This window comes from Camelina sativa, chromosome 18 (genome assembly GCF_000633955.1).
Source record: "Camelina sativa cultivar DH55 chromosome 18, Cs, whole genome shotgun sequence".
NCBI lineage: Eukaryota > Viridiplantae > Streptophyta > Magnoliopsida > Brassicales > Brassicaceae > Camelina > Camelina sativa.
Window position 1 is genome coordinate 12,560,150 of NC_025702.1, and position 22,491 is coordinate 12,582,640.

Here is a 22,491-nt window from a genome sequence, read left to right on the forward strand (position 1 = left end):
CTTGCGAAGGAGTGAAGGTGAACGTGAAGAGGACGCTCTGACCCAGGAAAGCAGTTCAGACCAGGAGAGAATAGCAGTTCTGGGGGGGTCAAGCTTAGCCGCCAAATATTTGTTTGTGTTTACCTTCTTTTTTGTTTATTTATTTATTTTTAATTATACCGCGTAAATTGTGTTTGGATCACAAACAAAAGCACATAAACAATCAAATCCAATATTGCATATATAAATGTAACATTTTGACATGTCTCAAATTCCGCAGACGAGAGATCTTCCAAGATTCATCCAAAAACTTTACTCAGCCCTGCCATATTTCATATTTTCATCACAAGAAGGTTGTAGAAGCTCACTCTTCTCAGCGACAGATCCTCAGATTCCACAACATTACCAAAAGCTAAAAACCAATGAGAAATCTGTTTGCACGTTATTCATATCTCAAAATTGCAAACCCACAAATTGTTCCGAAGAAGCTCACAACGTAGAAACAGCGAGCAAAGTTTGGGAAAAGACACTAGACATGATTGGTCTTGATAAATTTGGAGGAAATCTTAGTAGTATAATAGTTTATCTCATTTTATTTATTAGCCTCTAGGTTTATATTTATACAAAAGATATAACTTATCTAACAAGTTCTTTACATATTCAATAATGGTAAATCTACTTATTTTGCAATAGGAGAATATTACATAAATGTTAACTTTCCATTTAACTCGATTTCTTAATCTCCGAAATCTCCTAATAGGTCTTCCTCTTGATGTAGTGGAAAGGCTTATAGAAGGTCAAGATGTTCCAATTAATTTGTGACTAGAGTATTATTATTCGTTCAGTGCGAATGTTTCAATCATAATTGTATGCAGTGTTCGAAAAAGCGTTCTAGGCATCTGCCTCCGTCCCGTCTAGGCGTTAGGCGCTATAGCACCGCCTAGACGACCGTTTTGACCGCCTAAAATTGTAGTATCATCATTTTAGTGTATTTTTAAAATTTTTAATTACACAAATTTAAAATTTTTTATAAGGTTTATTTCTATAAACATAATTATAAATGTTTAATATGTTATTTAAAATGAATTCAAATAATGTTTCTATCTATTTTTTTGTTTTTGATTTAATATTTTTATTATTCTTATACATATTTTTGTATAATTATATATATAATATCAGATATATATTAGCTTACAATATAAACGCCTAAACCGCTTAAAACTGTCTAAATTCCGATTAGGCGTTCTAAGCACTAGGCGTTGCATCATACTTAACGTCTTAGTCTGGGCGTGAACTAAATTCAAGGCCCAATAGTTTGTTCTTAATTAGTTATATACATCGACGGTCGTACGGACAGAAAATACAGAACAGTTGAAAAATTAATATTATTATCTCCATTTTTGTGGATATCTATCTGTAAGATGTGCTCTTGATTTGTGATCATGCTATATAATTAATATATTCTCTCCTGCAATAGGTTTTTGGTTTCGGTTTCTGACATACCATCTCTGCTGCCTGCAATTGATGTCCACATCGAGCTATGTAATCATTTCTCTTCTTGTGGAGAGGTCACGCTTGTTTCTGTCCACGGGAATCCACGTCGCCAATGGTTTGTGACCCTTCATTCTTCCAATTTGTGACACAGCCAGTTGTGAATTTGTGACCAAAAAACTTGTCTCTGTTGAATTTTACAGCAATGTTGTAATCAATATTTGTGGGAAAAGGATGTGTAGAGGAGGCGCAGGAACTAAGTGGAAGAGCTGATAAATTTCAAAAAAAAAAGTGGAAGAGCTGATGGATGGAATATAGTAGTTGATTGTGTTTTGCCATCAAACCTTAAAGGAATCCGAACTGGCTATGGAAATCCATGTACTGTACATATATTTGCTCTTGCGTCTTAATTTTTATTTTATTTATTTTGCCAGTTACTCTTGCAAAATTATAACCTCTCATTGATTTCCTTGTTTATACTACTTTATAGTATTGGAGAAGGCTGCGATGGATAAGATGGAGATCAAGGGGAAGAAGAAGATGAAAACTACGCAGTAGAAGAAGAAGGGCTCTCTCTAATTTGTTAGGACAAGACAAAATTCTTTGGTGTTTTTATTTAGTTTGTGATACAATGCGTTTTTCTTAACGCATCTTCAAAGTAATTAAGCTCAGTAAGTAATCATCACATGCCAGTACGATGTCTTTGTCTTGATGTTAAGAGCCGTATACTACATGCCATTCGATTAATTAGGTAGACAAAAGCATTTCCATTAATGCATGAAAGTCTGATTAGGAAGACTTTAGGTTAAAAATGCTATGTACATAGAGCAAGTAGGGATGCCAAAATGAGTTATCCAAATCTATTGTTCATTAGTGAGTTAATATATATACATACTATATAAGATAGAGATCAGCTGAAACCTCTTATACACAATTCCTTTTCAAAAGACACAATTCAATAAATAATAATGGGTTGCAAAATTATTTGTCCTTACGGTCTCCAATTTCTTAAAGCGGTTGTGTGAGTAAATTATTCATTTTTTGTGTGTTTTGGAACAATCCATGAAGAATTTGTTTTGTAATCAAATGGCATTTGAATTTCCATATTTTCTGCGTACTTCCACTGAGGTAGGGTATTCACTTATGGTCGTCCAAATACTGTTCATTATTCCAAAGTTGAAGAAAATCACAATATGTGTATACCATGGTCAGACCAAGATTATTATGAGTTTTTGAAAATTCTCCTTGAAGAAACCAATTTTAGTTTTGAAATTTTAGATATTTGAAAGAAGAATCAAAGATTAACGTTATACCTTTTTGTGTGAGATTTAAATTAAAATAATTGAACATCACCAAATATATATATCTCCATGTTAAGAGCCGTTTAAGACTATCGAAATTTGATAACGGCATGCGTGTTTATCTTTTCACGAGCACAAAAATTCTAAAAAAAAATGGACATGAACAGCGCATGCAAGGGAACCATTTAGAAATTTGGGAAAAGACATTAGAGTTGATTAATCTACCTCTTGATGCAGTGGATAAGGCGATAAAGCTCATAGACGGAGAAGAGGTCAAATGTCATTATGGAACTCATTAGTTAAAGAGAGTAAATGTTTCGTAAATTAATCTGATATTTGACTTTTCATTCAATGCAAATATTTTTCTTATGAATCAATCATAATCATGTAAATATACAATATTGTAGTCGCATCATGTATTATGCTCAGGCTACTAGAAATTCTTGGAAATTGTAGTCATAGTCATAGTCTTAACTTGTGACAAAGTGAAATATATATACAGTCTCGCTTGTTTGGAAAGAGTTGACTTTAATAATATACATCTTCTTGCGTTTGTTATCTATCACTCACCTAATTGTCAGAGAAAATTCAATTAAACATAAATTCGAAACTTCAATGAAAATACATAACTATATAACATAAACAAAAACACAAAACTTAGTTCAACATTACGACTCAAACAATCAATTTTCTTTTTCTACATTTTGATTTTTTCATCTATAAATCCATTAATACATTCATTTTAAAACCTCAAAAACTTTAGATGCTTTCTCAGTAATTATGGTGTAAAATATTCTACGTAATAAATACACGAAATTATTACTAAGAAAAATAAATAAGTAAACACTACTACAAATGCTTACGTAACACTTCCATTCCAATTACAAAAAGGTTTTGGTCACACTGCTTTAGTTTCCAACACCTAACCAAGAAAAAAAAATGGATTTAACAAAAACAATATCATTCTCTCTCTTGTTTATTATATCATCCCTCCTAATCCCGACGACGACCACCACTGCCACCGTTACATGCACTACCGCCGTTTGTCGCCGTGACAGTCCGATCATCCGTTTCCCTTTCCGTCTAAAACCTCGACAATCACAATCTTGCGGTTACGACAAAGGCTTCGACTTAACGTGCGATATCAACCGAACCACCATAACGTTACCGTTCTCCGGTAACTTCCCCGTAGAAGAGATAGATTACGTAGCTCAACAGATTTGGATCAACGACCCCGATAACTGTCTTCCTCAACGCATCTTAGAGCTGAACCTCTCAACGACGCCGTTTAGTGGCGTTTACTCACGTCAGTTCACGTTCTTCAAGTGTCCTAGTTCGGAGTTTCTCCGTTATAAGCCGTTGAATCCGATAACGTGCTTGAGCGATGAAAACGGCACGGTGTTTGCGACTCCTTCGCCTAGGATGATGTACTACTTGTCGTCTCAGTCGTGCCGGTTGATGAAAACGGTTTATGTTCCGGTTAGGTGGCCGTTTTATGAGCAGATGGTGTCGTCTTCGGATTTGAGTGATAACCTCTGGCTCACTTGGAGGGTTCCGAGATGTAGTAGGTGTGAGAGTAGAGGTGGTAAGTGTGGGGTTAAGAGTAATTCTTCTCGTGAAACCATTTGCTCTGATGTTCATAAACCAGGTAAATTAAATTAGTTTTTCATCTTTTTTATTTAGTAAAATTTCAGATGCTTAAGAAGATAATTACTAATTAAGACGAAAAACTGACGTAGACCATGACGCAATTCGTGTGTTGAATGAGTCTTTGTGTCTATATAGAAGTAGATTATACAAATCTGGTTGAATGACAAGTTATAACCAATTGTTTTGTCCGTTCTGATTGTTTAAATACTAAAACCAACATGAGACTATTCAACATGATAGATTGACTAATGAACGAACCAGTAGGTTAAACTAAAATATTTTTATATGCGTATACACTGTACGTACATGATCAGGCTAACTGAGTAGCTAGCTTATGAATGTGAAAGGCACATGCATGATCAGCTAAGCGTTTTTGTTTTTCCTCAACCTTAACTATCTTAAAAGACTTAAAATATCTCTTTTCTTCTTACATCTTTTCACTTTCACTTTCACTTTCACTAAGAAAAACAAAACACACACATTCATTGAGACGAATGTGCGAAGTTGGGAGATACAATTAGGTAAGTGGACAAATGGGTCGGTGCCGTCATAATGAAAGCTCCAATGCATTGACTTTATCTTATACTAGTATATCTCCCACTTTAATTTGCTTAACTTTGCCCTACTTCTTTTATCTGTTAGTCAACGATTTTAATTGTTACCCCATTTACTAAAAGAGCACATTATCTTCTTTTTCTTCATTTGTCTCTTTCAATACACATGATATTAGTTATGATTAAAGATAATTAATCATACTAGCTTTTAGTATTATTATTTTCCTCTAATCAATTCTCATTCCCCTAATTTTTCAGCTATTCCGAGAAGAGCTCGTTACGCAATAGCCATCGGTGCCGGGATCCCAGGAGCTTTAATCGTATTTGGTCTTTTCTGTTTTGTATATAGCAAAATCAACGAGTGTATCAAAGGACGCCGTCTCGTCCCAAGCCCACCACCAGATATCATCAACAGCGCTCAAACAGCCCATTATTTGCATTCACGTGTCATCGTAACGGGTCTTGATGAGCCTACTATAGAGTCGTACCCAAAAATAGTATTGGGAGAGAGCAAAAGGCTGCCCAAAATAGACGATTCGACGTGTGCCATTTGTCTATCGGAGTACGAACCAAAGGAGACACTTAGGACAATACCACCGTGTCAGCATTGTTTTCACGCTGATTGCATTGACGAGTGGCTGAAGTTGAATGGGACTTGTCCGGTGTGTCGGAACTCTCCGGAGCAGAATTTACCACCTGAGACTTTTAATTCTTCTTAAGCATCAGTCACTTTTGTCTTATTTACTTTACAGCATTTGTAGTTAGTTTAATACTCCATCTATTTTAGTTTAAATGATGTATTTTTACAATCGTTTATGTATATGAATATAAGAGTCTTTTTATTTTTCGTTTTATATTGCTAATGTAACTTTAGATTTAAACTAATAAATTAGACATACTCAAGAGTTAATATGATATCATGTCATTACAAATCTATTGGCCATTGTTAATATGTTATCATCCAAGTCTATATACATGATGCCGTAACGTGTGTGAATTTTTGAAACGAACGCAAATTCTTTTTAAGCCATAAGAGAAAGATTGAACTGTATCCACAAAATTTTATATTTTAGCTCGTGCAATAAAAGACGTAACAGGTACGTGGTCCAACATAACATCAATTCATATTCAAAAGATATATCAACTTTTGAAAATTTGAATTTCTGTGGTTGGTAATATTTTTCATATGGAGTATGTTCCATAATTGCAATGAAGCCAAAGTAGAAAAATATAAGGAGAAGAGTCTCGAAGACTCGACCGATGAAAGATTTAGGGGAGGTATTGGTTTGGGATTTAATGAGAATTTTAATGACTTTAAATAAAAGTATAATCTTGCAAAATGAAAGATTCTAACAGATTGTTTAGAAAGTTTTTTATAATCTTGCTGATTTGTATTTCCTAATCTTGTAAAATCTTTCATAAAATTTTGCAAACTTTCTCAAAAAATATTGGACAATATTCTCTTGATTATTCAACTCTTTTGTCAAAAAATAGATAAAAAAATATTAAGAGAAAGAGACCAAGGAAGACATGGTGGGAGGTTAAAATCTCCAGAACCCTAACGCCAAAGTCATACTCGTTGGTTTTGGCTTTTATCAACAACAAAAAAAAACAGAGTATGAGAGATAGAGTAAAGAACATAATAATAAACGATTCTCTCTTTAATCAAACACACAACTTTATTGATATGAGAAACTGAATTGTATTACAGACTTTTGTATTGCAGGAAATAGAGACTTGATCTGTATTTTTACGAGTGAAACATTGTGTTGTGTAATAAGAAAAGACATGACTCTTCATAAGACACAACATATAAATCATGACTCTTAACGTACGTAACTTTATGTTATACAAAACTCAATTATGTTTAACACTCCCCCTTAATTGAGTTTTGGTGTAGGATGTCAAAAAAAAAAAAATGAGTTACTGTATATGGTGCTCGGTTCAATGGTGCAGGTTTCGGGGGACGTTGTGTCGCCTTTGTAGATGCTAAAAAAGCAGAGGCAACTGCTTTATATGTGAAGGATGAATATGAAAAGGCCCAACACGAGTTTGCTTATAATCTGAATGGAGGAAAACATGTTCTCATCTGCGAAGCAAGTGATGTTGCTCGTGTTCTTCTATGATCAAAGCCGTTTTTTTTGTTTTCCAATATGCCAATCAAACTTGGATTTTTTTGTATCACCTTTGTTCTGGGGCAGCGGAGAGGAGTGTGGGATGCGGAGAAGAAAAGCCATCGAAGCTGAGGCCATTGAGCAAAAGAACACCAAAAAGTCATGGATTATGATTCACAAATCTCTCTATTTGATGAGAGAGTTTTCATGACTTTTTTTATAAAGAAAATAATATAAAATCTTAAACCAATAACATAATATTTGAATTTATTAACAATCCAAAATTCTTTTGTTTTGTTTGAATAACATAAAACTTTTAATGACTTTATAAAACTCTTAATCCAATAACACTAGATTTATCAAGATTTTAGATTACTTTTTATAAATCCACAACTAATAACACCAAATTTTAAAAGAGTTTTAAAATATTTTGATTGAATAACAACATATTTTATATAACTTTTAAAGTCATTAAAATTCTATTTTTCATATGGAGTATGTTCCATAATTGCAATGAAGCCGAAGTAAAAAAATATAAGGAGAAGAGTCTGGAAGACTCGACCGATGAAAGACTTAAAGAGTCTACATTAAAACACACCGACAGACACATCTTTTTTTTGTACAATAGATTTCTTAGATAATGACATTTCATCTACAAATTCCCTTATTGGTTAAAGGGTTGAAATCCAAGGAGATAAAACTGAGATTCTTGTCATTGACAAGAGAGCCCATACAAGATTAATTAAAAGAGTTAATTTTATGAAGAAGATAGTCAAATGCAAGAAGGAAACGAATCGCATTCTATCTGTAATATGTAGGTAAGCTGTCGTATTGGAATAGTATTATGTGAAATTAACATAGTCTAATCAATGTGGAGCTTTATTTCCATTAACACATTATAATGTTAGTCTTGATACAGACCTATTTCAGGTACAAAGCCACAACGTTAGTCCATCCCTAATGGTCGAGCTGCATACCAATAAAGCTATAAGTGGGACGAATCACTAATCATACTCTCTCGATATTACTAATAGACTTAACTCAGCTAGCTCAAGAATTCTAATTCGCATCTAATACTCGACTGTGTAAGAATTTTTTTTTCGCCAACCAAAACTTATTATATTAAGTTAAAATCATGAAACTTGTTTTAGAGAGAGTTTTACATGTATTCTATAACTTCCATAGGTAAAAAGAGATTGAAAACTACGGGAAAAGATTTATAAAACAATTTTTAGAATTTAAACTGAAAATAAAAAATAAAGCGGCTAAAATAAAACCAAAAATAAAAAGTTCTAACAATTCAAAATATAGAATAGTTTTTCTAGAGAAAATCATTCGTCGTTACTATCTCTATATCCGAAAAATGTGTTTTTGTGTGCACTAAGAAGAGCACCTGCATCAGTTGATACCGAGTGTATATCTCAATATATATTTTTAATTGAAAATTATTATTTCTTTAAAAAGAAAAAAAATTAAACAATTAGATTATGTCATGTGTCGTTTCTCAAGATTTCTCAACTGAAACATTTTTCACATTCTCTCTTAATTTTTTTGCCATTTGTTATTTTTTAATTGATGAGAATCCTTCAACGCTCATGAATCTTGATATGCGCCGTTGTTTGTATTAGTTATGTTAATTTATTTTAGTTTATATAATAATCATAAAACTATTAGAATTTTATAAGAAGATTTTTTAATAGTTTAAAAAAAAATGGTATTTCTGAAAAATGAGATTGAAAATGATGTATTTTTGAAATTCTCCCTAAAAATACATATATAACAAACAAATTTTGTAAATGTCAATAATACACTTTATTAACTCAAATCATACAATATCAAAATATACCACTTATTTAAAAACTATTGTTAATGATAAAAATATAAATTTACTATGATGTTCAAATTTACCTAAAACATTTAATTATTAAATTCCAAAATTATTTTTTAAGTATCAATTAGATATATTTTCTATAAATCATATGAAATGCAATAAAAACATCCCAAAGATTCATTTATTTTTTAATCTTTTTTATATTCACCTTAGTTTAAGCTATATTGCTAGGTAAAATTCTAACGATTTATTCTTTATTGTAAAATTTTGGAAATGGAATATCAAATTGTGTTTTATATAGAAAATCATTAAATTACAAATTTTTAAATTAAATAAACATTATAATGAGCTTTATACAATTATATTTTGGATCAAAAGAAATAAATATAATGATCACAAATTTTTTGGAGGTAAGAAAGAGTTAAAAATTTTATTTAATAATTTGATTATAATAGTTTATTTTGTTGAAACATTGCATACTTTCAAAAATAAAATAAATATACATGAATGGAGATGATTTTGTTAGCTTCATTCCCTCATTGGGCTTTGATCGAAATTTAGTATTGTTGAATCTGCATTTATAATTGTTTTTTACAGCCGCCAAAATTTTATTATAAATATGTAATTAAAAATTAAAAAATAATCAGAAGACAAAGAAGGAAGGAAGAAATACATAAAAAAAAACATTTCAACAAAATAAGATAAATCGAACAAAATATATAATCACACTCATATCATGAGTTATGAACCCATGCAAGAACATAAACAAAACAAAAAAAATATTTAGAATTTGAGATATCGTGGATGATGATGTGAGAATGGTTATTAATAGGATTTCAAGAGATGGAAGTTACATTTCTTAAATAATTTATTATACATATGTAATTGAAAATTAAAAATAAGAAGAAGACAAAGAAGGAAGAAAGAAATACATAAAAACAAAGAAATAACATTTGAACAAAATAAGATAAATCTAATAAAATATATAATCACACTCTTTCCATGAGTTTTGAACCCAAGCAAGAACATAAACAAAACAAAAAAAATATTTAGAATATGAGATATAGTTGATGATGATGTGAGAATGGTTATTTATAGGATTTTAAAGGATGGAAGTTACATTTCTAAAATAATTTATTACACATATGTAATTGAAAATTAAATAATAAGAAGAAAGGAAGAAATACATAAAAAAAATGAACAAAATATAAGATAAATCTAACAAAATATATAATCACACTCTTACCATGAGTTTTGAACCCATGCAAGAACATAAACAAAACAAAGAAAATATTTAGAATTTGAGATATGGTGGATGATGATGTGAGAATGGTTATTTATAAGATTTCAAGGGATGAAAGTTACATTTCTAAAATAATTTAATTAGAGGAGTTACAGTTATAATTTATAGTGTGTTTGAATGAAAATGAATGGAAAAATAGTCAATTCATATTTATGTAATTTCAGTTACAATTTAGTAGTAAAGTGTGGATTTAAAGTATAGATTAATATACATAATTATATTTTTACTTAATTAAAAATAAATATTATTTTTAGAAATTAAATGCTAAATGGACCAGGGAGAGAGTGAATAATTGTGTTTTTACAGCCACGAAAAATTTATAATACATATGTAATTGAAAATTAAAATTATAAGAAGACACATAAAGAAGGAAGAAATACCTGAAAATAAGGAAATAAATTTGAACAAAATATAAGAGAACTAAAAAAAAAGTATATAATCACACTCTTACCACAAGAACATAAACAAAACAAATAGTATTTAGAATATGAGATATGGTGGATGATGATGTGAGAATGGTTATTTATAAGATTTCAAAGGATGGAAGTTACATTTCTAAAATAATTTATTATAATATGTAATTGAAAATTAAAAATAATAAGAATACAAAGAAGGAAGGAAGAAATACATAAAAACAAAGAAATAAAATTGTACAAATTATATAATCACATTCTTACTATGAGTTTTGAACCCATGCAAGAACATAAACAAATTATATAATCACATTCTTACTATGAGTTTTGAATCCATGCAAGAAAATATTTAGAATTCTAGATATGGTGGATGATGATGTGAGAATGATTATTTATGGGATTCGAAGGATTGAAAATTACATTTTTAATATAATTTAATTAGAGGAGTTACAATTATAATTTATAGTGTGTTGGAATGAAATGAATGGTCAAATAAAATAGTCAATTCATAATTTATGTAATTTCAGTTATAATTTAGTAGTAATGTGGATTTAAAGTATAGATTAATATACATTATTACATTTTTATTTAATTTAAAATAATTATTAATTTTAAAAAATTTAAATGCTAAATGGACCAGTAAAGAAAGAAAGTGAAACTTTACTTTTATATTTATGATTTATAATAATATTTGCAATATTTTTATTTTTATATCAAATGTGAAGAAAAAGAATAGTTGCATACGTGTATTTCTAATTTTATGTTCTTCTTCTTCTTTTTTCACATTTGATATAAAAATAAAAATATTGCATAGTTTTATTTATAATAAAAATAAATCAACAAAAATAAAAGAAATAAAAAAAATAGAGAAAAGTTGTTATTAGTCAGTCTGCGGAAGCAAATAAGAGACCTTTACACAGAGAGAGCCTGAGAAAGAGAAAGAGCCTGAGAAAGAGGAACACATAGATAGATTATAAAAAAAAAAAAAAGAGACACAGAGAGTCCAAATTCGAAAGAGGAAGAATCTAATTCCTTCTTCCTTTGTTTTTTACAATCATTACTTTAATAATCTTCTTTCTCCCGCTCACTGTTCATCTTCTTCAGATCATTTGTTTAGCTTTTCTTCCGAGATTATACGTTTCTCTCTTCTCCGCCGTTTCACGACCAGGTCTCTCCTTAGTTCTCTCTCTCTCTCTCTCTCTCTCTCTCTCTCTCTCTCTCTCTCTCTCTCTCTCTCTCTCTCTTTTTCACATTTGATCTTTTGAATTGTTCCGATGTCGATGAAACGTGATTGTTGTTCGGGTTTGATTTTTTTTCTCTGTTGATTTCTGGGTTTTGGGAAAACCCTATAATACACTGTTGCTTTTCTCCAATAGATTTTTATAAAAAAGACATCTTTTTCGTATACAGAACAGAGCCATTTTGGTGGGTGCAATCCGAAAAATCTCGTCTTTATTTGTTTTTGGGTAGATGGATTTCCCCAAGTTATATACTTCTATAATCGGGCAAACCGTTTCTCTATAAAGTGTTTCGCTTTCCAAATTTCTAAGATTCGTTAATTAATGTTGTTTCATCTTTGTGATTCGGTTGTTCTAGGGTTTAAATACTTAGCCTTTATTAGTTCCCCTTGATGAATGTTTAAGCCTCTGACATTTTCCTGAATCTCTCTATTCAACAGTGTTGGTTTTTGAAGTCTTGCTACTTTTTTTTTTTAAGTCTTTCGATGTTGTGAGGAGGATTCTTATGTTTGAAGGTTCTCTGTGTGTTGCTTTTTTGGTTTTTTGCAGTATACAGAGGCTGGAGCTGGAGAAGAAAAGGATTGTCTATGGAGGGAGACGTCGGAAAAGGTTTGGTATGCCCGAAGACTATGGATGGGAAGGCGAGTAATAATGGGAATGCTTTAGAGAAAACTGTACCTTCTTGTTGTCTTAAGGCTATGGCTTGTGTACCAGAGGAAGATGCTAAGTGTCACTCCACTGTTGTTTCTGGCTGGTTCTCGGAGCCTCACCCTCGCCCTGGTCATTTTACTTTACCTTTTTCTTTCTAGTCAACAAGCTAACCTAGTTTCCTGGAACACATCTCTTATTTTTTTGGATTTTGTTCTTAACTGGATGCAGGAAAAAAAGGCGGCAAGGCTGTCTATTTCAATAACCCTATGTGGCCAGGTAGGCTTGTTTTTGTTGTTTTCGATCATCTTAGTTCCTTAGGATTGGTATTTTGTACAAGGTTCTGCTGGGTTTTAGATGCTGTGTCTGAATGTTGAAAGTTTGTGAGTTGTGGTTTTTTAGAGGGCTTGTTCATGTGACTTATACGGCTGAACTGTTTTATTTTATGATTGTAGTAGAAGCGCACTCACTGAAAGTTGAGAAAGTTCTGTTCAAAGACAAGTCAGATTTTCAGGAAGTCCTAGTGTTTGAGGTTTAAAATAGCATCTCTGTCTTTCGTTTGATTGTTGTTATCATCTTCTGATTCTTTCTACTTTTAATTGGGGCTGACTTGTGCAGTTTGTTATGTCTCTTCTTTAGGATGACCTCATTTTTGTTCTTGTTTTTGCAGTCAGCCACATACGGAAAGGTGCTTGTTCTAGATGGTATTGTACAGCTGACTGAAAAAGATGAATGTGCATATCAGGAGATGATTGCCCATCTGCCTTTATGCTCCATATCTTCCCCTAAAAATGTAATTTCTCACCTTGAAAAGTTTAGTCTCTCTGGTTTTCTATATCTTGTGGCCTGTTGCAGTTCATCAATCAATCTAAAAGTATGTTCAGTTTGTGAACAATGTGCCTCTTTTTGGAGAATATGTTGGAACACAATGGCTTGCGTTGTTGTATCTCTCTTGTTCCTGTTTGATGTCATGAAATATCTCTTTTTGCAAATGATGAATCATTCCAGTACATTCAAATGTATATTCAGCTCCGATCGAAATAGGGATTGTCAAGTATATCCACATTTTTCTTGTGTATTTATGCTGGACTTCTCTGTCTAAATTTTTGCAGGTTCTTGTTGTTGGTGGTGGTGATGGTGGTGTTCTTCGAGAGATTTCTCGCCATAGTTCTGTTGAGGTTATTGACATCTGTGAGATAGACAAAATGGTTATAGATGTAAGTATATGGTTTTATGCTTGCCACACGTATGAACAATTTTTAGAATGCTCTATCTCAGGAAATGGGAATTCTATGGTCTTGTAGGTGTCTAAGAAGTTCTTCCCCGAGTTAGCTGTTGGATTTGAGGATCCTCGTGTTCAACTTCACATTGGTGATGGTAATTGAGCATTCTACTAGACTACTACTTACTCTTTTTTCAAAAAAAAAACTATGTGGATATTTCCCTTGGTTGATATCACTTCCTTCTGGCAGCTGCTGAGTTCCTCCGTAAATCCCCTGAAGGGAAGTATGATGCCATCATTGTTGATTCTTCAGATCCCGTTGGTATGTTTCGTATGCAAAAGTCTTGGGATATCTAAGTGATTCTTATTCTGAATTTCATGTGTTTCGCTCTATATAATCACAGGTCCTGCTCAAGCACTTGTTGAGAAGCCTTTCTTCGAAACACTGGCTAGAGCGTTGAAGCCTGGAGGAATTCTTTGTAACATGGCTGAAAGTATGTGGCTCCATACTCATCTTATAGAAGATATGATCTCCATTTGCCGTCAAACATTCAAAAGTGTTCACTATGCCTGGAGCAGCGTCCCCACATATCCAAGGTTAACTCTAGTTTTCTTCTGATTAAATTGTGTGTTCTCTCACTGAAATCAGAAACATGAATTAAGCATAAAATCCCCATTGCAGCGGCGTGATTGGTTTCGTCTTGTGCTCTACCGAAGGACCAGCTGTTGATTTCAAGAACCCAATCAACCCAATTGAGAAACTAGATGGTGCAATGCCCCATAAAAGAGAATTGAAGTTTTATAACTCTGATGTAAGTTTAACACAAGTATGATTTCCCCATTGATTATTATATAATTCACGTAGACACAATCTTGATATATGTCCTTTTAACCAAAACAGATGCACAGAGCGGCATTCGCTTTGCCCACATTCCTGAAGAGAGAAGTGGGTTCACTTCTGGCTTCGTGAGTTCTGTACTTCTGTTTGGCTCTACTTTATCCCTCTTAAAACTTTGTAGAACTCTTGAAGAGGAATAATAAATCATTGGAGGCCTTGTATCTCTAAGCTTACTCCTATTATAAAAGACTTCTATTTTTATATATTGGCTCTATTCTTGGCTTACCATGAATCGTAATTTGATAAAAAATTCTTCATATACATATCTGCTAATTAAAATTAATCATCACTATTGAAATCTGGTTCTGCTGGTTTCTGAAGTAGCATAGGTGGCATTCGTTCAGGCATCCTCGGTTTCCTTACTGACCCGCTCCTACGAATGGTGCGTAAGATATTTGCAGCAAACCGTGATGCGTATATAGTAGCCCCGAGGCTTGGTGAACTTCCACAAGCTTCCTTAGCCAAAGCGTCCTGCAACCGGTTCTCTTCTTCTTTAAGAGACTCTTCGAGTTTCTTCTTAATATATCTTCTCCAAGCTGCTTGTATGAAGCAAGCAGCCCAAGTCCTCCATTGTTGCGAGTAGAACCTGAAGGTATGCCTCAGCTGTTTGCTGTGAAGACGTCTGAACTGGGACGCCACAAATTTGAGGTCATCAGCTTTAAGTGCGAATGCTTCAACTTCCATGAGAGCTCGAACAGTTCTTGTTGAGATTGGGAGGTTTGAGGAGGTGTGTGGGTCTAACGCCCAAGTTAAAAGCTCCTCACCACAGAAGTCACCGGCTCCAAGATACTCAGAATTAAAGAAACCAGTTCTTCCACCGTTTGTTGTCATTGTTAGAAGCTTCCCACGCATGATAAAGAGCATTTCGTCTACTGGATCTCCTTCTCTTACAATGTAGCTTTCCTCAGTGTACAACACTGGTTGTAAACGGTCACAAAGTGCATCAAGAAGCTGTTCGTCCATTTTCTCAAACATCGGGACCTATAACCGATAGAAACATGTTGCGGTTAAGAGTGACGCTGACCAATTATATGAGAAACTGAAGCCAAGTAAAAGAATTAGCTGGTGTTTTTTTACCCGCATGAGAAGGGCAAGACAGAGATGGCGTTTGATGTCACGTCTAAGATCTTTGGGAAGATTACTAAGAAGATTCTCTTCATCAACGCCTCTTGTCTCTTGCCATTTGTACTGCTCGTATCGACGGATTCTTTTTCGCAAGTTCTCAGGGAGCAAACGGTGAGACATCCATTGCTCTGCGTCTCTTCTCTTAACTCTCATCTCTTCCAACCTCGTGGTTGTTGATTGCAGATACGTCTGCCATTTAAAAACTAGGCAATAAGCAAATCAATTTTGCAGACACTAGGGCACATACGATGTAATGAGACTAACCTGCATGTTCCCAATCAAGAACGAGAACAAAACCAGTCCAGCTATAGATATGAAAACTGCGAAACAGATCTCCCAAACATATGTACTTGTTTTAAGGTTTTGACCGAGTGAACTGGATCAAGAAAACAGAACAAAGATGCAAGAACTTAGTGTCGTTTCTTTACTGATGTATATAACAAACGGCAACAATCTGCTGATCTCAATACCTGAGGTTTTGAAGACCCCACCAGAAACAGTAGAAAAACTTCTGAGGGAAATCTTGAGATTCCACTACACCAGACTGAAGTGCGTCTAGGAATATCCCAAAGTCGAAGAGTGTTGCATTTGGTGTCTGAATCGGACAAGACTCATTGAGGAAAGCATTGCCTCCTGGACTTTTATGGTCACAGTACAACAACTTTATATTGCAGATATTATTACCTCTCCTCTTGCAAGCTTGTTTCCAACACACTGTTTCGCGTTCAATAGAAAACAAATACCAAAAAGCACCAAACACCTGCACATTACACCAGTTTTTGACCAAAAGAAATATTAATACATCTAAAGCTCTGATCCTCAAAACAGTAAACAACAGTAAGAGTAAATTCAACTCACATGACTAGCTAACATGTAAAGGAAGAGATTGAAAGCAGCTCCAGCCCAAGCAGTCTCAGTGAGTATCCCTGAAGTTCTTGTCACCTCCTTGTAGAGCGGATAGATTCTTATAAACCTCGGTATATATTGGAAGAAAACAATGAACTTCAACATATTCTTCGTGTTCAATGATGTTGAGCCTCTCATATGTGGAATAAAAATCAAAATCACCATCTGCAAAAACAACAACTCACGTTATTACTCCATCAATCAAGACCTAAAGGCGTGGAAACACATATAATGGATCAAGCAAAACCTGTGGAAGCGGAAGAACAGCAAGAATGTCGATAATGAAATGAGAAGACAAGTAACGTTTAGCTATCTCACGCTTGTCCTTAACAAGAACACCTCTCCCAAAAACTCGTGAAGAAGGAGCAATAAAGCCAGTACGAAACTGGAAAATGATGTGGATGATGTAAAAGACATCAGTGAAGGAGCGCAGAACACTAGCGGTAATCTCCATTTTCTTGTCAATACCAAGACATTTCTTGGAGTCATCGATGATAGGAACGTAGAAGAACAAAGGGTCAAGCGAGACAGCGATGATACAAGCCAAAACAAAGATCTTGTTCCATCTCTGAAGGAAAGGTCCTTGTGGGTCAAGGATTTTGTGAGTTGAACCAATCCCTTTAGAAACAGCTTCTTTGAAAGAGTAAGACTTGTATGATCTTTTGAAAAGCTTGATCCTTGATGAGCTTGATTCAAAGCTTCTGTGGAACTTGTCTGAGATTGAGCTTATTGTTCTCCGGAATATTCCATTTCGAATCTCGTTTTTACCGGAATATTCCACGTCGGAGGAAGTCTTGTCGGACTTCCAATCCTGAAACCTGTGAAATCAATAAAGTGAATTGAGTTCTTGAAACCTAGAATTGAAGGAGACAAATCTGGAGAACAGAACACTGACCTTACAAACTTCTCTTGTCGGAAATTCATAGTTGGAGAGTAAAGAACTCAAAATTGCAGAGACTTCACTGACCTCCCATGAAGATTTGGGGGAATATTAAAAAACTTCAATTCAGTAAACACTTGACTCAAATTTCAAAACTTTGGTATTCAATTTAAACAAGAACTCCCCAAAGCAGCAGTTCTAGAAAAAAGGAAGAAACTTTATTTACGAGAATCCAGTAGAAACGTTGGGGAAAGTGAAGAGAACAATCAAAAAGGGTAAAAGGGAGGAAAAACAAACACTGTTTAAACCCACCACCAAAAAAAGGAAGAAAAATCAAATCTTTGTTTTGTTTTTCCTTGGAAAGAGCGATAAAAAGCAAATATGGGATCACAAAAGAGCAGAACAAACTAAAGTGTCCCCAGAGGTAACAAATGAAGAAAGGGAGAAAGAGAGAGAGTACTGGTGAAGATTTGAAGAGTTGAAGAAGAAGAAGAAGAAGAAGAAGATATTGAATGATGAAAGCGATGCGTTTTAGCACGAGACAGAGAGGACGGATGGATGGAGCTTCCACGAAAGTCACAAACTTTACTTTTTTTTTTCTTTTTTTTTTTTTGTTGTTGTTGTTAATATGCTTTCTCTGTCTCTGGGATTTTCTTAATTTTTTCTTTTGACTGTTTCTGCTTAATTTTTTAAGTTATCCCAAAAAGACACTTATACCTTTGCAAACTCATTGGTGTTTTTTAAAAGATTTTGGGCCCAATTTTAAGTTTTTTAACTTATGAGTTGTCAGTTTTTTTTTTTTTAATTGTCGTCGAGTTTTAAGTTGTAAACTCAAAATTTTAGTTCTCGAATACACATCCATTTATGTAATATTTAATAATTTTTACACATAATGTTTTAAATATATATCTTTGGTGATCATGTAATAACAAAGCAAATTTCACTAATGACAGATTTTGTTATAATAAACAACATGGCTGAAAAAACTGTGTGTTTATACGATTTTATAGCGTACTTTTTCGTAATATGTTATTTATCTTTGTGTATATTATTTAGCTAATGTATCAAATGTGCATCAATTTATGTCATATATATATATATGAGCGTATGATAGTCTTTTCAGTAGTATGTTATTTTTTAATAAACACATGTGATTAATCAAATAATATTTTATTTTTATCATAATAAATTTTATTTCTAAAAGGGTCCATTCAATATAACAATGCTTTGTTTTTCTCACCACAATATTTTTGTTGGTGTCAGTTTTTTTAACTTTCAATTACTTTAATTTAAATTACTATTCTTGCCATTTAGCAAAGTTTCCTTTGAATTTTTTTTATAGCATATATTTGTATTTTCTAATTAATTATTTGCCATTGCTTAAGAGTTTTTTTTTCTCGATGTTCCGTATACAGTAAGTACATGTTGTTTGGTTATGGTATCAAGTCAACTTACGAATGCAATCTTTTAAATTTGCTGACAAGTGACAACGAAAAAAATGTAATTACGGAGTTAATCAAGCCATTTCCCTTTTTATTTTATTTTTATTACTGAGATATAGAGTCGAAGTCATTAATTAGTATGCATTTTAGGCAAGCAAAACATCAAGTGACGTATCATTCTATAACTGACACATTGCCCATTGGTGGTCTCTATTTTCGTAGGTTCGATTTGTGTCTTTCTCGTCGAGGTTTCGTGTTGATGAGATCATGATCTAATTCAGTAAATCAAGGCTCTTTTTGGTCGTATCTTTCAATACATATAGTTTCGTTTTCAAACTTTACATGTTGAATAGATTTCACAGATTTATTTTTCTAACCTCCAAATACAAACGAAAAATAATAATCACATTAGTGTTTTTAGCTTCTATTGTAGTTATAATTGATGTTGTCTCGTGCATATATATACATGATGTATGTTTGAAATTTTTCTTTTAAGGATATATAATAAATTAAAGACATTGCCCGTGAGTATATGTCGATCAATCACGAAGCAACCCACATGTCCGCTTCCTCTTTTTCTTCTCTTTTTACCAAATTTTTTGTGCTCCACAAATTTAGACCGTTAAGCTTTGATTTAAAATTAATTTGAACGATTTATCATACTTGAAGTGAAACTGTTAATTAAGTGCGAATAAACACCGTTGACTGTATCGTGTCCCTTCTCGTACGTTGTCTTAGTCAGCGGTCGGATCTGAAGACCAGTTCATAAACGTATACAGAACTTCATAATCCTAATTTTTAAAAGACAAAGTCAACTGTTTCTTAATTTGATTATACTAATTATAACATCGAATTCAAACTTTCAAAGACCTTTGACTATGGACGACACGATATGATGAGTCATACTAAAAGTCAGGTCAACTATCTTCTCACCTGTAAATTTATCACAAGAAAAAAGACATTTGTAATCGGAGTATCTTTCTAATCTTTGGATTTGAATGAAAAATAAATAGATTGTTGTTCTCTACGACTAATTAGATGGTCTTCTTCGACAAATACTTGAAGAGGTTATATATGGTAAATACGAGTAGTAGAATTCTTTCTTATATATGACCCTCAAATAACACTTACACGGTCCTCTTTTTGTGGTTACGTATTTCCGACGACGTGACAAATTTGCCAACAAGCTTTTTAGTGGAACAATATATTTCACTATGACAATATATATGACCATTTTTACCGTCTTATTCTTGCATAAATATTAGCAAGCATATAATTTAATATGATGCTCACGGTCACGGGTTTCTTCTGGGTGTGTTTGGACATTCTTGAATAAATCAAGAAACTTGATCATAGCAGTGAGTCTTGTCATATGATCACAATGGACATTTTCTGGGTTCTTTTGTGTTTGAATCAATAAACGTTTATACAAATTTCTATATATGTTCATCACCTTCAAAGGTAAAAATGTGTTGTTGTTATGAAATAAGATAAGGTAATGTGCGAATCTATCTGTTTATTCAATAGAGGTTGAGAGTATTTATACAAGAGTAGTTCCCTAACTAGAAGATAACTTTGTACCCACGTAAATATAGTTTATAGAAGATTTACATATATCTCTTAGTCCTAATACCCCCCTTCACGTTGGTGGGACGAAATCTCGAACACCTAACGTGGACATTAGTCGTTGGAACTGAGGCGCAGGCAATGCCTTGGTTAAGAGGTCTGCAACTTGGTCGTGAGTGGAGACATGAACCGTAGAAATCAACTTATCTTGCACGGCGTCATGAACTTGATGACAGTCACGTTCGATATGCTTTGTTCGTTCGTGAAAAACAGGATTAGCAGCAATGTGAATGGCTGCTTGACTATCACAATGCATAGAGATCGGAGTAGTTTGTGCGACACCTAAATCCTCCATGAGACCTTTTAACCACTTTATCTCCTTAAGTGTGTAAGCCATGACACGGTATTCAGCTTCAGCAGAGGAACTAGATACAGTATTCTGTTTCTTAGTCTTCCAAGAAATGGGGGAGTCACCCAAATAAATAACATAAGCAGACAAAGAGCGACGAGTGCATGGACAAGCAGAGAGATCAGAGTCGCAATAAGCCGTTAGAGTCAAAGAACTATCGGAGCGTAGAAGAATGCCTTGATCAGGTGTGCCCTTGAGATAACAAACAAGATGAAGCGCAGCTTCCCAATGAGCAACAAGTGGAGTCTTCATGAACTGAGAAAGAATGTGAACCAGGTAGCTCAAATCCGGACGCGTGATAGTTAAATAAATGAACTGACCAACCAAGCGACGATACTGTTCAGGATCCTTATACAACGGACTCTTGACCGAGCCAAGCTGATAATTAACTTCCATTGGTGTTGGAGCAGGTGCAGCACCTAACAAACCAGCCTCGTGAATGATGTCGAGTGTGTACTTTCGTTGAGATAAACAGAAACCATCTTTGCCACGAGAGACCTCAATACCCAAAAAATATTTTAACTTACCAAGATCTTTCATATGGAAGCACTTGCTGAGCTGAACCTTAAAATGATTAATAGCTTCAAGATTATTTCCGACAATAACGAAGTCATCAACGTAGACCAGAATGTGAATCACCGTCGAGCCACGGAGCAAAGAGAACAAAGAATAGTCCTGGTAGCTTTGCTTAAAACCAAATGCACGAAGAGCGGTGGACAGTTTTGAGAATCAACACTGTGGTGCTTGCTTAAGACCATACAGAGACTTGCGGAGACGACACACTTTATTAGGATCAGAGGTTTGAAAACCCAGAGGGAGCCGCATGTAAACCTCTTCCTCGAGATCACCATGAAGGAAGGCATTATGCACATCCATTTGGTGAACCTCCCATTCTTTTGCAGCAGCAACTCCGAGAAGAGACCGTACCGTAGTCATCTTTGCAACCGGAGCAAACGTTCTTTAAAATCAACCCCCTCTTTTTGAAGATTACCCATTGCAACAAGACGCGCTTTGTGTCGTTCGAGAGAACCATCAGCTCGAAATTTCAACTTGTAAATCCATTTACTATTGATAGCTTTCTTTCCTGGTGGCAAATCAGTAACATCCCAAGTATTATTTGCTTCCAATGCGTCAATTTCTTTCCGCATTGCTTCACACCACTCTTTGATCTTTACAGCATCCTTGAAATTCTTTGGCTCGTGACTGTCTAAAATCTTAGCCATAAAAGCAATGTGGTTCACAGAGAAACCAACATTAGATAAAAACGTAGTTATAGGATAAAGAACCGTACCCGAGACCGTAGAAGAGGACAGTGAATCGAGGAGATCAGGGGCGAGAGCGTGAGAGGAAGAGTGTACAGGAGGAACAACAAAATCTTTAAGAAGAACCGAAGGAAACTTTTTGCGCTGTCCCTTGCCCAATAGTTCTGGTAGACCCGGAGTGACAGGCGAAGTAGTCTCCGAGGTTTCGTCAACTGGAGAAGGAACCACAGTGGACGGTGGAAGAGGTTCTTCTTCGGGT

At 33.9% G+C, this 22,491-nt stretch overlaps 4 protein-coding genes and 2 long non-coding RNA genes across 7 annotated transcripts; 4 read left to right on the forward strand and 2 right to left on the reverse strand.

The window, feature by feature from the left end:
• On the forward strand, positions 1,191-1,944 carry LOC104761320. Its single transcript, XR_002036486.1, has 2 exons — positions 1,191-1,588; positions 1,674-1,944. It is a non-coding gene; the product is annotated as an uncharacterized LOC104761320 (long non-coding RNA).
• LOC104761321 (putative RING-H2 finger protein ATL21A) lies at positions 3,553-5,829 on the forward strand. The gene is made up of 2 exons (XM_010484393.1): positions 3,553-4,419; positions 5,234-5,829. Exons 1-2 carry the CDS (start codon positions 3,711-3,713, stop codon positions 5,692-5,694), a joined length of 1,170 nt encoding a protein of 389 aa, XP_010482695.1. The 5' UTR covers positions 3,553-3,710; the 3' UTR covers positions 5,695-5,829.
• On the forward strand, positions 6,464-6,965 carry LOC109130564. The gene is made up of 2 exons (XR_002036488.1): positions 6,464-6,806; positions 6,932-6,965. It is a non-coding gene; the product is annotated as an uncharacterized LOC109130564 (long non-coding RNA).
• LOC104761323 (spermine synthase-like) lies at positions 11,545-14,847 on the forward strand. Of its 2 annotated transcripts, XM_010484394.2 has the most exons (11): positions 11,546-11,804; positions 12,424-12,654; positions 12,754-12,801; positions 12,978-13,054; positions 13,193-13,315; positions 13,635-13,739; positions 13,827-13,899; positions 13,995-14,066; positions 14,149-14,341; positions 14,427-14,556; positions 14,646-14,847. In XM_010484394.2, the coding sequence occupies exons 2-11, from the start codon at positions 12,462-12,464 to the stop codon at positions 14,712-14,714; spliced, it is 1,083 nt and encodes a 360-aa protein (XP_010482696.1). In that variant the 5' UTR covers positions 11,546-11,804; positions 12,424-12,461; the 3' UTR covers positions 14,715-14,847. The 2 variants fall into 2 exon arrangements, with proteins under 2 accessions (XP_010482697.1, XP_010482696.1); XM_010484395.2 differs by lacking the exon at positions 12,978-13,054 and having other exon boundaries at positions 11,545-11,804.
• LOC104761324 (cyclic nucleotide-gated ion channel 1) lies at positions 14,822-18,164 on the reverse strand. The gene is made up of 7 exons (XM_010484396.2): positions 17,569-18,164; positions 16,921-17,491; positions 16,626-16,838; positions 16,238-16,527; positions 16,032-16,143; positions 15,720-15,956; positions 14,822-15,623 (listed from the first exon to the last, which is right to left on the reverse strand). The coding sequence occupies exons 1-7, from the start codon at positions 17,595-17,597 to the stop codon at positions 14,922-14,924; spliced, it is 2,154 nt and encodes a 717-aa protein (XP_010482698.1). The 5' UTR covers positions 17,598-18,164; the 3' UTR covers positions 14,822-14,921.
• Positions 20,635-21,906, reverse strand: LOC109130491 (uncharacterized mitochondrial protein AtMg00810-like). The gene is made up of 2 exons (XM_019240076.1): positions 21,754-21,906; positions 20,635-21,657 (listed from the first exon to the last, which is right to left on the reverse strand). The coding sequence occupies exons 1-2, from the start codon at positions 21,904-21,906 to the stop codon at positions 20,635-20,637; spliced, it is 1,176 nt and encodes a 391-aa protein (XP_019095621.1).

What these genes read in the sequence shown, in the direction of transcription:
- LOC104761321 (XM_010484393.1), top strand. Translation starts at nt 3,711, where the DNA reads ATGGATTTAACAAAAACAATATCATTCTCTCTCTTGTTTATTATATCA. An exon ending in CTCTGATGTTCATAAACCAG is followed by an intron (nt 4,420 to 5,233) that starts GTAAATTAAATT and finishes CTAATTTTTCAG; the next exon opens with CTATTCCGAGAAGAGCTCGT.
- LOC104761324 (XM_010484396.2), bottom strand. Translation starts at nt 17,597, where the DNA reads ATGAATTTCCGACAAGAGAAGTTTGTAAG. An exon ending in TTTACATGTTAGCTAGTCAT is followed by an intron (nt 16,528 to 16,625) that starts GTGAGTTGAATT and finishes TGTAATGTGCAG; the next exon opens with GTGTTTGGTGCTTTTTGGTA. An exon ending in GTCTTGCCCTTCTCATGCGG is followed by an intron (nt 15,624 to 15,719) that starts GTAAAAAAACAC and finishes TATCGGTTATAG; the next exon opens with GTCCCGATGTTTGAGAAAAT.
- LOC104761323 (XM_010484394.2), top strand. Translation starts at nt 12,462, where the DNA reads ATGGAGGGAGACGTCGGAAAAGGTTTGGTATGCCCGAAGACTATGGAT. An exon ending in TCAACTTCACATTGGTGATG is followed by an intron (nt 13,900 to 13,994) that starts GTAATTGAGCAT and finishes TCCTTCTGGCAG; the next exon opens with CTGCTGAGTTCCTCCGTAAA. An exon ending in TGATTCTTCAGATCCCGTTG is followed by an intron (nt 14,067 to 14,148) that starts GTATGTTTCGTA and finishes ATATAATCACAG; the next exon opens with GTCCTGCTCAAGCACTTGTT.
- LOC109130491 (XM_019240076.1), bottom strand. Translation starts at nt 21,906, where the DNA reads ATGACTACGGTACGGTCTCTTCTCGGAGTTGCTGCTGCAAAAGAATGG. An exon ending in AAACCTCTGATCCTAATAAA is followed by an intron (nt 21,658 to 21,753) that starts GTGTGTCGTCTC and finishes TTTGGTTTTAAG; the next exon opens with CAAAGCTACCAGGACTATTC.